The sequence below is a fragment of the Somniosus microcephalus genome, chromosome 16 (assembly GCF_052327205.1).
Source record: "Somniosus microcephalus isolate GS21.2 chromosome 16, FLI_Smic_1.0, whole genome shotgun sequence".
NCBI classification, from domain to species: domain Eukaryota; kingdom Metazoa; phylum Chordata; class Chondrichthyes; order Squaliformes; family Somniosidae; genus Somniosus; species Somniosus microcephalus.
The window spans coordinates 93,962,814-93,978,878 of record NC_141002.1 but is presented as its reverse complement, the minus strand read 5'-3'; the positions used below and the strand labels follow the sequence as shown (position 1 = coordinate 93,978,878).

At 44.9% G+C, this 16,065-nt stretch overlaps 1 protein-coding gene across 1 annotated transcript in view; it reads right to left on the bottom strand.

The window, feature by feature from the left end:
* LOC147106392 (glycosyltransferase 8 domain-containing protein 2-like) overlaps positions 1-16,065 on the bottom strand; it is a 54,640-nt gene that overhangs the window by 5,518 nt on the left and 33,057 nt on the right. Inside the window, exons 6-9 of the mRNA XM_086009458.1 lie at positions 15,973-16,057; positions 9,862-9,974; positions 9,490-9,656; positions 1,506-1,618 (exon numbers count right to left, since the gene is read on the bottom strand). Coding sequence (XP_085865584.1) covers positions 1,506-1,618; positions 9,490-9,656; positions 9,862-9,974; positions 15,973-16,057 — 478 coding nt within the window. The remainder of the gene's footprint in view (positions 1-1,505; positions 1,619-9,489; positions 9,657-9,861; positions 9,975-15,972; positions 16,058-16,065) is intronic.

Genomic DNA, 16,065 nt, shown 5'->3' with positions numbered 1-16,065 from the left:
ACACCTCAATAACAGGAGTCTGAATCTTTGTTAAAAATAGCCTCGGTAGATAACCCTCTCCGTCATCCGGAATTTTTAATCAACCGGCACCATCTCGGTGCCGGATACCAAAGAGTTTCCTATAGATTGAAATAGCAACGGTCCCAACGCCAACCCATGGAATAATCCATTTGTATGTAATGTTTTTAGCAAGAATGATACTTTATCTCCTGTTCCATATCTCTACTTTAGTCATTAATTGCCAATATGCGAACTTACCAAAAGCTTTCTGAAAATCCAGGTATAGAATATAAACTACATTCCCCTTCGACCATGTTAGTGATGTCTTTTTAATGAAAAAAAACCTCTTTGTTAATTAAACATGGCCTCCCTTTCCTAAATGCATACTGACTCTTTCTAACGATTTATGCTTTCCTATGTGTTCACCCATCAGATTCGTTTCAAATATTTTAAGGTCTATTTTTTAGCGCTCATGCTCGAGTCAGAAGGTTACGAATTCAAGACTGCTCCCCCCCCCCCCCCAATTCCAGGACTTGAGTACATAATTGAGGCTGGCACTTCAGTGCGGTGCTGAGGGAGTGCCGTGTTGCCTTTCAAATGAGATGTTGAACCGATTCCCGGTCTGCCTGTTTAGGTGGACATTAAAAAAAAATCCCAGGGCACAATTTGAAAGAAAACCAGGGAGTTGCCCTGGCCAGCACTCAACCAAAACAGATTAACTGATCATTTATTCATTTGCGGTTTGTCAGACCATGGCTCTGTAAAAACTGGCTACAAAACAGACACTATACTTCAAACTTAAATCTGTTGGCGATGCCCAGAGGACATGAAAGGCGCTATGTAAATGCAAGTTCCTTCATAAGTGCCTCTAGTTTTATTTTGCTGAAAGTTTTTGAGGATGGTTGGCCGGTACAAGACAAGTGCGTGTTTTTGAAAGTTGCAGAAGAAATTTGGAGTGCAAGTTGTTTAAAATTATCGTGTGTTCTTGGCTGTGTCCTATGCATGTAATATGAAAACAGTCTACTGTATTCTGCAAAACTACCTAGCCAACTGTTATTGGCAGCTTTCCAGTCCTTGTTTTGATTATAAAAGGTTGGATGAAATGGAAAATCTATTCCATGTATATTACACTTAAACAGAGGCACATTGAGGTAGATTTCTGTCTTCACTGGGTAGTAATCTGGCAGAGCGGATTGCTTTGCTTTTATACAACCCGCCCAATTTGTAATTCATTGATTTGAAAGGAATAAAAATCGGGCAGGTTGTATAAGGGATGGACAGTTCACTCCAGCTCACTGCACAGTTAGTGAAGACAAAAATCAACCTCTTTATCTTAAAACAACTGTGGTAGCTACAGGAGTATTTCCAATTTGAGTTAAATAGTTCCAAAGTCAAGGCCGGTGAGAGAAATCTAACTGAACTGCTCTGCAAAATATCCTTTTCAACTCCATTCATCATATATATAAAAAAAAAAAGAATGACCAGATCTAGGAACAGGCTCTTACCAAGGTGCCGAATATGCCATAAAGGGTTCACTAAAGAGTGTTTATTGTGAAACACTATTAACATAGGAGGGGTCACTACTCCTTCAGCCAATGCGCTGCTGTACAGGTTCTCTCTGTAAAAGAATAGACGCCCAGGTAAGTGAGTGAGAATACCACACGCAACACTTTCAGATACTGATAAAAGACCTATTTCTGGTCTCCGTAAAGAATACACTAAGTTGTATAAGGTATTACATCTTTGTTCGTAAAATAGAAGATAATTATTTAATGCTTGCGGTTTGATATAAAATTCTCATCCTAGTTTTCAAATCCCTCCGTGGCCTCACCTCTCCCTATCTCTCTAACCTCCTCCAGCCCAACAACCCTCCAATTCTGGTCTCTTGTGCATCCCCGATTTCCATCGCTCCACCATTGGTGGCCACGCCTTCAGCTGCCTGGGCCCTAAGCTCTGGAATTCCCTGCCTAAACCTCTCCGCCTCTCTCTCCTCCTTTAAGACGCTCCTGGTCACCTGCCCTAATATCTCCTTATGTGGCTTGGTGTCAAATTTTGTGCGTTAACACCCCAGTGAAGCGCCTTTGGGACATTTTACTACGTTAAAAGTGCTAAATAACTGCAAGTTGTTGCTGTATAAAGTAATATAAACTTTGTCCATAAAACAGAATATATATCATTTACACTTGCAGTCCGATATAAAAAAAAATGTCCCGTTATTTAAACCATCGCTAACTAAATCAATTTAAAATAGTTGCAAAGTTAAACATTTTCAGACATTTATGGGCCAATAGTACATCAGGCAGCAGCGTGTTGGGCATCTCACACAAAATTACACTGGATTTACACCGGATATACGGCACAGAAACGGGCCATTCAGCCCAACCAGTCCATGTCGGCGTTTATGCTCCACTCGCGCCTCCTCCCGTCTTTCCTCATCTAAATCTGTCAGCATAACCCTCTATTCCCTTCTCCCTCATATGCTTGTCTAGCCTCCCCTTAAATGCATCTATACTATTCGCTTCAACCACTCCCTGCGGCAGCGAGTTCCACATTCTCACCAATCTTTGGGTAAAGAAGTTTCTTGTGAATTCCCCATTTGATTTCTTGGTGACTATCTTATATTGATGGCCTCTAGTTTTGCTCTTCCCCACAAGTGGAAACACACTCTCTGTATCCACTCTATCAAAACCTTTCATAATTTTAAAGACCTCTATTAGGTCACCCCTCAACCTTTTTTCAGGAGAAAAGAGACCCAGCCTGTTCATCCTTTCCTGATAGGTATACCCTTGCATTTCTGGTATCATCCTTGTAAATCTATTTTGCACCCTCTCCAATGCTTCTATACCCTTTTTATAATATGGTGACCAGAATTGTACGCAGTACTCCAAATGTGGTCTAACCAAGGTTCGATACATAAGAAGCAGGAGTAGGCCATACGGCCCCTCGGGCCTGCTCCGCCATTCAATAGGATCATGGCTGATCTGAATCTAGACTCACGTCCACTTCCCTGCCCTCTCCCCATAACCCCTAATTCCTTTATCTGCTAGGAAACTGTCTATCTCCGTTTTAAATTTATTTAATGTCGCAGCTTCCACAGCTCTCTGGGGCAGCAAATTCCATAGATTTACTACCCTCTGAGTGAAGAAGTTTCTCCTCATCTCAGTTTTGAAAGCGCAGCCCCTTATTCTTAGATTATGCCCCCTAGTTCTAGTCCCACCCATCAGTGGAAACATCCTCCCCGCATCCACCCGATCAAGCCCCCTCACCATCTTATATGTTTCGATAAGATCGCCTCTCATTCTTCTGAACTCCAATGAATAGAGTCCCAACCTACTCAACCTTTCCTCATACGTCAACCCCCTCATCTCTGGAATCAACCAAGTGAACCTTCTCTGAACCGCCTCGAGAGCAAGTATATCTTTTCTTAAATATGGAAACCAAAACTGCACACAGTATTCCAGGTGTGGCCTCACCAATATCCTGTATAACTGCAGCAAGACTTCCCTGTTTTTATACTCCATCCCCCTTGCAATAAAAGCCAAGATTCCATTGGCCTTCCTGATCACCTGCTGCACCTGCATACTAACTTTTTGTGTTTCATGCACCAGGACCCCCAGATCCCTTTGTACTGTAGCACTTTGCAGTTTCTCTCCATTTAGATAATAACTTGCTCTTTGATTTTTTCTGCCAAAGTGCATAACCTCACACTTTCCAACATTATATTGCATCTGCCAAATCTCTGCCCACTCACTTAGCCTGTCTATGTCCTTTTGCAGGTTTTTTATGTCCTCCTCACTCATTGCTTTCCCTCCCATCTTTGTATCATCGGTAAACTTGGATATGTTGCACTCGGTCCCTTCCTCCAAATCGTTAATATAGATTGTAAAGAGTTGGGGTCCCAGCACCGACCCCTGCGGAACACCACTAGTTACTGATTGCCAGCCCGAGAATGAACCATTTATCCCAACTCTGTTTTCTGTTAGATAGCCAATCTTCCACCCATGCCAGTATATTACCCCCAATCCTGTGATTTCTTATCTTGATCAGTAATCTTTTGTGTGGAACCTTGTCAAATGCCTTTTGGAAGTCCAAATACACTACATCCACTGGTTCACCTTTATCCACCCTGTATGTTACATCCTCAAAGAATTCAAGCAAATTTGTCAAACATGACTTCCCCTTCATAAAACCATGCTGACTCTGTCCTATTAAATTATGTTTATCCAAATGCTCTGTTACTGTTTCCTTAATAATGGACTCCAACATTTTGCCAACCACAGATGTTAGGCTAACTGGTCTATAGTTTCCAGCTTTTTGTCTACTTCCCTTCTTAAATAAGGGCGTTACATTAGCAGTTTTCCAATCTGCCGGGACCTTTCCTGAGTCCAGGGAGTTCTGGAAAATAATCACCAATGCATCCACAATCCCTACAAGTTTAGCATATCTTTACTTTTCAATTCAATCCCTCTAGAAATAAACCCTAGTGCTTGTTTTATGGCCTTGTTAACCTATGTCGCTACTTTTAGTGATTTGTGTATTTGTATTCCTAGATCCCTTTGCTCTTCTATCCCATTTATATTCATATTTTCCAAGTAATAAGTGACCTCCCTATTTTTCTTACCAAAATGTAATACCTCACCTTTATCTGTGTTGAATTTAATTTGCCAGTTATTTGCCCATTCTGCAAGTTTATTAATGTTGTCTTGTAATTTGTTGCAGTCCTCCTCAGTATTGACTATCCCCTCCCCCCCCCCCCAAAATTTGGTGTCATCCGCAAATTTAGAAATTGTGTTTTTGATTCCAAAGTCTAAGTCGTTAATAGAAATTGTGAACAACTGTGGTCCCAGCACTGATCCTTGTGGAACACCACTTCCCACCTTCTGCCACTCTGAATAGCTACCCTTTACTCCTTCTCTGCTTTCTGTCTTGAAGCCAGCCAGCAATCCATTCTGCTACTTGTCCCCTGACTCTGCATTCTCTGACCTTGTTCATCAGTCTATTATGTGGTACCTTATCGAAAGCCTTTTGAAAATCTAGATAAATTACATCTACTGCATTACCCTTGTCTACTCTCTCTGTTAACTCTTCAAAAAATTCAATGACTTTCCCTTTTGAAATCGCTGCTGATTATTCATTATTATATTTCTCTCTCCAGAAATCTTCTCTCCAGAAAATTGAGGCCTGGTGGCCTTAGGCCTGCAACGTACCAACTTCACCCCAATGTGGGCGGCTGGGAGCTTATGCACACGTTGTGTACTTGATTCATTAGGCCCCCGTCCCTGAGTTATGTTTAAATTAGGGGGCCGGGCCGGGCCTGGGCCCCCATAACGTGGCTGGAGTGCCTGGGCAACACCGTGCCCATTTGGAGTGGGAGCTGAAGGGAAGGCCCGAACCCAGCAACACCTATTGTGGGCTGCGTAACTGGACCCATAATTCTTAATCGCATAAACCTTTCCCAGTACGGAATGCCAATAGTGAGAATCCGCAGGTTGCAAGACCAAAACCAATAACCATGTTTTCTGGGAAGATGGTAGTGAGGATGGCCTTGATAATAGATGACAGATTTTCTATGCAGAGCTGTTTTTTCTTTAAAGTTGTTTGTCGTTCCCATTCTGGGATAGAATTGACCTCCCAGTTTTGTCTTGCTGCTCCAGGTAAGCCAATTTCTGCTGCACCAGCAAGAAAACAAATGCTAACTCTAATGGTTATTCAACTGTGCGCCAATTATCACCAATCAAAAATGGTTTTGTGCATCAATGCAACAAGGAATGACGTATGAGGAGAGATTGGGTCGATTAGGCTTATATTCGCTAGAGTTTAGAAGAATGAGAGGGGATCTCATTGAAACGTATAAAATTCTAACAGGACTAGACAGACTAGATGCAGGAAGGATGTTCCCGATGGCGGGGGAGTCCAGAACCAGGGGTCACAGTCTAAGGATAAGGGGTAAGCCATTTAGGACTGAGATGAGGAGGAATTTCTTCACCCAGAGAGTGGTGAACCTGTGGAATTCTCTACCACAGAAGGCAGTTGAGGCCAATTCATTAAATATATTTAAGAAGGAGTTGGATATATTTCTTGAGGCTAAAGGGATCAAGAGATATGGGGAGAAAGCAGGGACAGGGTACTGAGTTTGGATGATCAGCCATGATCTCATTAAATGGCGGAGCAGGCTCGAGGGGCCGAATGGCCTACTCCTGCTCCTATCTTCTATGTTTCTATGTAACAACAGTGCAACGCCATTAGCACCAATATTCTGGCGTTGACACGATGGGCCGAGTGGCCTCCTTCGGTGCCGTAACATTCTATACAGAAAACAAATGGAATCCAGCCAATGAGATTCCTCAATTACTATCGAGCTGGCTCCATCTTACACTATGGGCTCGTTCCCTTGGATTAAAGCGTCCCAATGTTATCATGCTAAAGAGGAAACGGTGGTTAAAAAAAAAGTGATTGGCAACCCTTACCCAGCAATTGTAAAATTGCCTTTAACCCAAGTGACACACAAAGCACAATAGAGAAAACTGAACCGATTTGGAGGGGAAGAAACAAGCCCTGGATTAAAGCAAAATGAAGAGTTACTGATAAGGATTTAAGAATGGGTACACCGTAAGATTCAGTTCCTGGCGAATGGTGGCCAATTCCTTTTCTGGATAGCTCAGATTCGATAGTTATAAGCGAACAAAACTAAACTATTAGCTGAGAAGCCTTAATTATGTGCCTGAGAGAGAAAATGAGTTTTTTGAGTGTGCAGCAACATGAAAAATGCACTGAGAAAAGTGCAGAGGAAACTTGACCTACAGACAGACCTGTGCCCGTGAGGAACATCCAATAGCAGTGAAACAAAGTTTCAATTGGGATCCATTTTTTAAATGGGTCTGTGCTTGAGCTGTATCGAGAGAAAACTATAAGAAAATGAAAATAGTATTGCCCACTGCTAAACAACTGGACAGGGCTAGACAGACAGGATGCAGGGAGGATGTTTCCCCTGGCTGGGGGGTCGAGAACGAGGGGTCACAGTCTCAGGATACGGGGTAGGACATTTAGGACTGAGATGAGGAGAAATTTCTTCACTCAGAGGGTGGTGAACCTGTGGAATTCTCTACCACAGAAGGCTGTGGAGGCCAAGTCACTGAATATATTTAAGGAGATACAGGAAACTCTTTTTTATCCGGCACCGACGGGACCGGCGTGGTGCCGGTTGATCAAACAGTCCGGATTACAGAGAGGTATACTTACTAAGGTACGAGAGCCCCGTACACGGCCACAGATCCAGGAGTCCCTGTTGCATGGCAACAGGTGCAGGAACCCGGTTACACGGCCACAGATCCAGGAACCCCGGTTACACGGCTACTAATATGAAGTAAAACTTACCTGAACCTACTCCTGAATTTTGCCGGTTAAGAGAGATTTCTGGTTATTTAGGTGCCGGTAAAAAGAGAGTTTCCTGTAGATAGATTACTAGACACAAAAGGCATCAAGGGGTATGGGGAGAGAGCGGGAATATGGTATTGAGATAGAGGATCAGCCATGATCATATTGAATGGCGGAGCAGGCTCGAAGGGCCGAATGGCCGACTCCTGCTCCGATTTTTCTATGTTTCTTTCTATGTTTTTATAAGGAAGCACTGCTGAAAACTCATCACCTGAAAGGGATCCTAGCTTTGAGCGAGGGTCTTCTAAGAACATAAGAATTAGGAGCAGGAGTCGGCCATAAGGCCCCTCGAGCCTGCTCCGCCATTCAATAAGATCACGGCTGATCATCGACCTCAACTCCACTTTCCTGCCTGATCTCCATATCCCTTGATTCCCCTAGAGTCCAAAAATCTATCGATCTCATCCTTGAATATACTCAAAGACTCAGCATCCACAGCCCTCTGGGGTAGAGAATTCAAAAGATTCACAACCCTCTGAGTGAAGAAATTTCTCCTCATCTCAGTCTTAAATAGCCGACCCCTTATCCTGAGACTATGTCCCCTAGTTCTAGACACTCCAGCCAGGGGAAACATCCTCTCAGCATCTACCCTGTCAATCCCCTTCAGAATCTTGTATGTTTCAATGAGATCACCTCTCACTCTTCTAAACTCCAGAGAGTATCGGCCCATTCTACTCAATCTCTCCTCATAGGGCAGCCCTCTCATCCCAGGAATCAATCTAGTGAACCTTTGTTGCACCACCTCCAAGGCAAGTATATCCTTCCTCTGATAAGGAGACCAAAACTGTGCCCAGTACTCCAGGTGTGGTCTCACCAAGGCCCTGTACAATTGTAGCAAGACTTCCTTACTCTTGTACTCCAACCCCCTTGTAATAAAGGCCCACATGCCATTTGCCTTCCTTATTGCTCGCTGTACCTGCATGCTAGCTTTCTGTGTTTCTTACACGAGGACACCAGGGTACACAGATGTAATTGAGTCCCCAGTTTACAGGCCCTGGGATTTTGATCGTGGATATGCTTTGATGCAGTGCGTGCTTTCACTCCAGATGGGCTGCACAATCTATACCTACTAATATATTTAAAATATTGTGTCTGCGCACACTTCCCATCGACTTTTCCCATTGTAGCTCTGTATGTCCACTGTTATAAAGTGCCAATGTAAAACTTGTCACATTGAAATTACCCAAAGCCTTTCCATCATCTACAAGGCACAAGTCAGGAGTGTGATGGAATACTCTCCACTTGCCTGGGTGAGTGCAGCTCCAACAACACTCAAGAGGCTCGACAGCATCCAGGACAAAGCAGTCCACTTGATTGGCACCCCATCCACCACCTTAAACATTCACTCCCTCCACCACCGGCGTACCGTGGCTGCAGTGTGTACCATCTACAAGATGCACTGCAGCAACTCGCCAAGGCTTCTTTGACAGCACCTCGCAAACTCGCGACCTCTATCATCGAGAAGGACAAGGGCAGCAAGCGTACGGGAACACCACTACCTCCAAGTCACACACCATCCTGACTTGGAAATATATCGGCCGATCCTTCATCGTCACTGAGTCAAAATCCTAGAACTCCCTCCCTAACAGCACTGTGGGAGCACCTTCACCACATGGACTGCAGCGGTTCAAGAAGGCGGCTCACCACCACCTTCTCAAGGGGCAACTAGGGATGGGCAATAAATGCTGGCCTTGCCAGCGCCGCCCACATCCCGCGAACGAATAAAAACAAATGACATCCTTTCCCCAGCAGAGGGGCTGCAGCACTACCACTGGTAGGGTAGTGTAATTATAGCAGGACAAGTTACATTGGAGTTTCCATTATAAATGTGGACATACGAATTTATAATAGGAGTGCAGAAATTAAGGAAGAATGCACAACTTTAAAATGGGGACTCAATTACATCTGTGTACCCTGGTCCAACTAACCCCCAACCCTAACCCTGCAATTTACTCGTCTCACATGGCTGTCCCTCCCTCAAGGTTCACTGGCCCTCACAAAGGAAAATATCGAGAGACATTTATGTTTTATACCTGAGGAAAGCGCACAACTTACTCTACGTTTGCCATCAGCCATTTTTCCAACTGCTTAGTAATCCGCTGCCGCTTCCATTCTGTAACATTTGCAACAAAGACGCCAACGTTAAAGGAGCACGTTGTGGGATTTATGCCCAGCCCTCTGACCGTTGCCTTCCGGTAGTCCAAATGCCCCATATATGTGGTCTGGAAAGAAAATAAGCCAGATTTGTCGTTGCATTTTCTTTATAGAATGAATTTGACGGGGCGGAATCACAGAGTGCAACAAATCTTTCTGTGATAAAAACACGCAAACTAAAGGAAGCAGTTCTTTGAAATTAAGGTAGGCCTTCACTGTAGATGCATGCTGTACGGTTACCGATGCCAGTTGAGATCAGATTACAGGAGTCACCTGCATTCCCATACTCCGAACCATCTCGTGAGTTGAGGTCAGATCACAATCCATGGAGAAGGCGGCAGCGTGGCCTGGGTTCAGGACAGTCTGGTACAAGTCCTGGACATCACCTGCGGTTAAAACCAGTCCAAATTCAAATAACAAGGTTGTGACTACAACAAGCATTGGCAGTCTTAACAAGACACATCAGGCAACCATGACAGCAGGGCAGAATAATTAGAGAAAACAAAAATGAAAAGGACTTGTCCGAACACTGCGTGTAATCTTTGCCGTGCTTTTGACTAAAAATAGACCGAAACTGTCATGTGCAAGTTCTCATCCTTGTTTTCAAATCCCTCCATGGCTTCCCCCCTCCCCATCCCACCCCCCCCCCCCCCCCGAGATATCTGCGCTCCTCTAATTCTGACCTCTTGAGCATCCCTGATTATAATCGCTCAACCATTGGCGGCCGTGCCTTTGTTGCCTAGGCCCTAAGCTCTGGAATTCCTTGCCTAAACCTCTCCGCCTCGCTACCTCTCTTTCCTTCTTTAAGACGCTCCTTAAAACCTACCTCTTTGACCAAGCTTTTGGCCACCTGCCCTAATTTCTCCTTATGCGGCTCGGTGTCAAGTTTTTTGTCTTTTAATACTCCTGTGAAGCGCCTTCGGACGTTTTACTACATTAAAGGCGCTATATAAATACAAGTTGTTGTTTCTGAAATGTACAAATACTCGGATGTCCCTGTTCAAATGTGGAGTGCTGCAAATATAACTGCAACAGCGGAAGATTAATCGACCCAGCTTTCAGGACTGAATATGTACTGTTTTCACATTTGCTCGCTTTATAATGTCTGTTGGCAACGATAAAAGAATTGCTTAGGCTATTGTGTCGGTGGGAATCATTGAGTGCCTGCACAAATGCTGTGCCGATAATTGACACGACGCAATATATAATCGCATTGTGTCAAAGGGATACTGTGATATTTGCAAAACAGAGCGGGGCTGTTTTTTGCTCAGCACACACACACACACACCAGTACTGGGTGCCTACCCTACTAATTTATCCTTAGCTGAGGCCGATACAGTGAGCAGAACTGTGCTCGGCGTCACATGCCTGCACTCCTGTATTACTGTTCTGGTCACTGCATTACAAGAGAAAAGAAAGACTTGCATTTCTATAGCGCCTTTCATGACCACCCGACGTCTCAAAGCACTTTACAGCCAATGAAGTCCTTTTTGAAGTGTTGTAATGTGGGAAAGGCGCCAGCCAATGTGCGCACAGCAAGCTCCCACAAACAGCAATGTGATAATGACCAGATTTTGTTACGTTCGTTGAGGGATAAATATTGGTCAGGACACCGAGGAGAACTCCCCTGCTCTTCTTCCAAATAGTGCCATGGGATCTTTTACATACACCTGAGAGAGCAGACAGGGCCTCGGTTTAATGTCTCATCTGAAAGACGGCACCTCTGCCAGTGCAGCACTCCCTCAGCACTGCACTGGAGTGTCAGCCTAGATTTATGTGCTCAACGTCCCTGGAGTGGGACTATGAACCCACAACCTTCTGACTCAGAGGCGAGTGTGTTACCAACTGAGCCACAGCTGACACTGAGAGCGATAATCAGGCTTTGAAGAAGGTGCAGCAAAGGGCAACCAAATTGATAACTGAGCTGAAGTAGCTGAGTTATACGAGGAGAGGCGGCAGAAGCTGGGGGCAAGAGTAGGCTCAGGAGGAGGTGATCTGATACAAGTGTTCAAGACCCTAAAAGGTACAGAAAAGATCATGGTCATTATGTTTAACAGAGTCGCAGACTGTACAAGGCTAGCCTTACGATGTGTGAAAGGACTATTAGATTGAACTATTTTACACAAGGCAGGCTGAGTGCATCAGAAAATTCAAGAAATACCTGGAGGAAAAAAACCTCATAAGACGTGGGATATAATATTTCCCAGATACTGGGACCGAGCAGCTGGACCACAATGGTCATTTCCTGTCATGTACATTTTTATAGAGATAAACTATTTCCGCTGGTTGGGGATTCTAGGACTAGGGGGCGTAGTCTAAAAATTAGAGCCAGACCTTTCAGGAGTGAAGTTAGAAAACACTTCTACACGCAAAGGGTGGTAGAAGTTTGAAACTCTCTTCCGCAAATGGCAATTGATGCTAGATCAGTTGTTAAGTTTAAATCTGAGATTGATAGATTTTTGTTAACCAAAGGTAATAAGGAATATGGGCCAAAGGCGGGTAGATAGAGTTAGGTCGCAGATCAACTGTGATCTCATTGAATGGCGGAACAGGCTCGAGGGGCTAAATGGCCCACTCCTGTTCCTATGTTCCTGTGTTTATGCTCCTATGTGATTAGCAGAGTGCAGGAAATTATTTTTTATCCGGCACCGACGGGACCGGTGTGGTGCCGGTTTATCAAAAAGTCCGGATTACAGAGAAGTATAGTAAAAGGTACGAGAGCCCCGTACACAGCAACATATCCAGGCTTCCCTGTTGCTTAGCAACAGGTGCAGGAACCCCGGTCACAAGATCCAGGCATCCCTGTTACATAGCAACAGGTGCAGGAACCCCGGTTACACAGCCACAGATTCAGGAACAGCCACTAATATGAAGTAAAACTTACCTGAACCTACTCCTGAATTTTGCCGGTTAACAGAGATTTCTGGTTATTTAGGTGCCGGTAAATCGAGAGTTTCCTGTACTTCAAAGTAAGTTATTGGTACTGAAATAGGTTCTCAGTGGCATTGGCTTGTTGAGTGTAACTCATTCAAATAAAGAATTTCTTGCGAGCTTAGATACTTTAATCAAGAACATGAGGTTGGAAAAATATGAGGAATAAGACTTAATTATAGCGTTGGACTGGTCTGGGAGGCAACTCAGTAGCATTGGTAACTCAGTCCTTGAGTCCAGCCTCTGGCTGTAAATGTCTTTTTTAGAAGTTTAATATATGGGTATGTCACATTGACATTTACTCACCTCTGATACTGGGATTCCTGCTGCCACATATGCAAATTTCACTAAATAATCCCTAGGTAAATCCACTAAATTCAAACTGCTCTCGATCCTTACTTCCACCTCTGCAACATCACCCACCTCTGCCTTACCCCATTCCAACTGCTGCTGATTCCCTCATCCACACTTTTGGCACCTCCTGCTGGCCTTGACAACAACAACAACAACAACTTGTATTTATATAGCACCTTTAACATAGTAAAAGGTCCCATGGTGCTGCACAGGAGTATTTTAAGACAAAAATTGGACACCGATCCACATAAGGATAAATTAGGGCAGGTGAAAAAAGCTTGGTCAAAGAGGTAGGTTTTAAGGAGCATCTTAAAGGAGGAAAGAGAGGCGGAGAGGCGGAGAGGTTAGGGAGGGAATTCCAGAGCTTAGGGCCTAGGCAACAGAAGGCACTCTCCAGCGCCCTCTTCTCTGGCCTTTTGAGTTCCACACTACACAAACTCCAAGTCATGCAAAACCACTGCCCTTGTTCCTGTCCCACGCTGACTCCTTGCAGATCTCCGACAGCTCTCTGTACACTCAAAGCAATGAATTCGAGATCCTTATTCACATATCCCTCCATGGATTAGCTCAACCCTGACTCTGCAACCTCCTCCACCCCATGTTACAGTCTGTGCCCTTCGTTCCTCTGGCTCTGGTCTCCCGTGCAGCCCCCAATCCCCTCCACCCCATGTTACAGTCTGTGCCCTTCGTTCCTCTGGCTCTGGTCTCCCGTGCAGCCCCCAATCCCCTCCACCCCATGTTACAGTCTGTGCCCTTTGTTCCTCTGGCTCTGGTCTCCCGTGCAGCCCCCAATCCCCCCCACCCCATGTTACAGTCTGTGCCCTTTGTTCCTCTGGCTCTGGTCTCCCGTGCAGCCCCCAATCCCCCCCACCCCCTCCTGACCATCGGTGGCACATCCGTCAGCAGTCTCGGCCCCACTCTCTGGAACCCCCTCCCTAAACCGCTCCGACTTGTTGCTTCTCTCCCCGTTTTTAAAAGTCTCATCGAATCTTTTCAACCATGCTTTCAATCATTCCCCCGAACTCCTCCACGACTGCTCGCTATCCGTTTTCGCCTGTGTGAGTACCTTGAGACATTTACTATATGACGAGTGTTATGTGAGGAAACTTTTATTTTAACGCAGCGAGTTGTTGTGATCTGGAATGCGCTGCCTGAAAGGGCGGTGGAAGCAGATTCAATAGTAACTTTCAAAAGGGAATTGGATAAATACTTGAAGGGAAAAAAATTGCAGGGCTGTGGGGAAAGAGCAGGGCGGAGTGGGATTAATTGTAGAGTTCTTTCAAAGAGCCGGCACAGGCACGATGGGCCAAATGGCCTTCTGTGCTGCATCATTCTATGGTTCTATCTAAATGCCTGCTGTCGTTATTATATTACTTGCACTGAAACCTATCCAAAGTAGCGCGACTGTGTCCAGAGCAGCAGAGAGGGCCCACATAATGCTCCATACGTGTCATGATATAATTCAATGCCACCATTTATGATTGTTGGCACAAACTCAACTCTTCTAGTCAAGAGTCAATGTGCTGGTTGATAGGGACAAGGTGTGCTGGCTGGGCTATACTGTTTCTGCACATTCAGTGCGTTTGTGTGTGTGTGTGTGTATACACATGACCCATGCTGCACTGCACATGCCTACACATACCCACCACTGTAACAATGCGTTCAGTTCTGGGCACCGCACCCCAGGAAGGATATACAGTAAATTCTTGTTTAAACGGCACTTAATCATCCAGAATACTTTAATAACCGGCAAAATAGATAACCGGTAATCTTGCCGAATCCATCCAGCACTCGTTTTGCCGAGTCCGAGTCTCCCGCGGTGGCCGAGTTAGTCGGTGGTTTTTATTTTTGTTTGCGTTAAAAATTGCCTTGGTAGGTATACCTCTCTGTCATCCAGAATTTGTCATCAACCGACACCGTCCTGGCCCCATAGGTGCCGGATACGAAAGAGTTTACTGTATTGACCTTGGAGAGGGAGCAGCGCAGATTCACCAGAATGATACCAGGGCTAAATGGGTTAAAAGTACAAGGACAGGTTGCACAGACTGGGCTTGTATTCCCTTGAGTATAGAAGACCAACGGGCGATCTAATTAAGCTGTTTAAGACAATTACAGGAGTTGAGAGGGTAGATCGAGAGCAAAACTATTTCCTCTGGTGGGGGGAGTCCAAAGCAAGGGGGCATAACCTTAAAATTAGAGCCAGGCCGCTCAGGGGTGATGTCAGGAAGCACTTCTTCACACAAAGGGTAGTGGAAATCTGGAACTCTCTTCCCCCAGAAGGTTGTTGAGGCTGGGGGGGTCAATTGAAAATGACAAAACAGACTGATATTTTTGTTGGGTAAGGGTATCAAGGGATGTGGAACCAAGGCAGGTAGATGGCGTTAAGATACGGATCAGCCATGATCTAGTTGAATGACAGAACAGGCTCGAGGGGCTGAATGGCCTCCTCCTGTTCCTATGATTCGTATATATCTGTAGTGTCAGCTGTGGCTCAGTGGGCAGCACACTTGCCTCTGAATCAGAAAGTTGTGAGTTCAGGTCCCACTCCATGGAACTTGAGCACATAAATCTAGGCTGACATCCCAGTGCAGTGCTGAGGGAGTGCTGCACTGCCGGAAGTGCTGTCCTCCGGATGAGACGTTAAACTGCTCCCTCAGGTGGACGTAAAAGATCCCAAGGCACTATTATCCCTGGTGTCTTGGCCAATATTTATCCCCCAATCGACATAACAAAAACAGATGATCTGGTCATTAACACATTGCTGTTTATGGGAGCTTGCTGTGTGCAAATTAGCTGCCGCGTTTCCCACATTACAATAGTGACTACACTCCAAAAAAGTACTTAATTGGCTGTAAAGCGCTTTGAGATGTCTGGTGGTCGTGAAAGGCGCTACAGAAATGCAAGTCTTTCTTTCTTTTTTGATCCTATAGTACTACTCCAGGTTTCAGAGGAAGCTCGAGTGCCCAGTATCTTCAGCCAGTAGAACCAGGCCAGCACAACCGAAGCGCGCTGAACAATGGCATGTGAACCCACTCTGCTCGGTGAGGTATACGATTAGCACCTGGTCCGAAAATCTTGTCAGTGCAAAAAAAAAAATACCTTGTATAATGACATCATCGTCCAGGTATATCACTTTTTCGTGATCACGAATAAGATATGGGATGAAGTATCGGACAAAGTTGAGCTGAAACA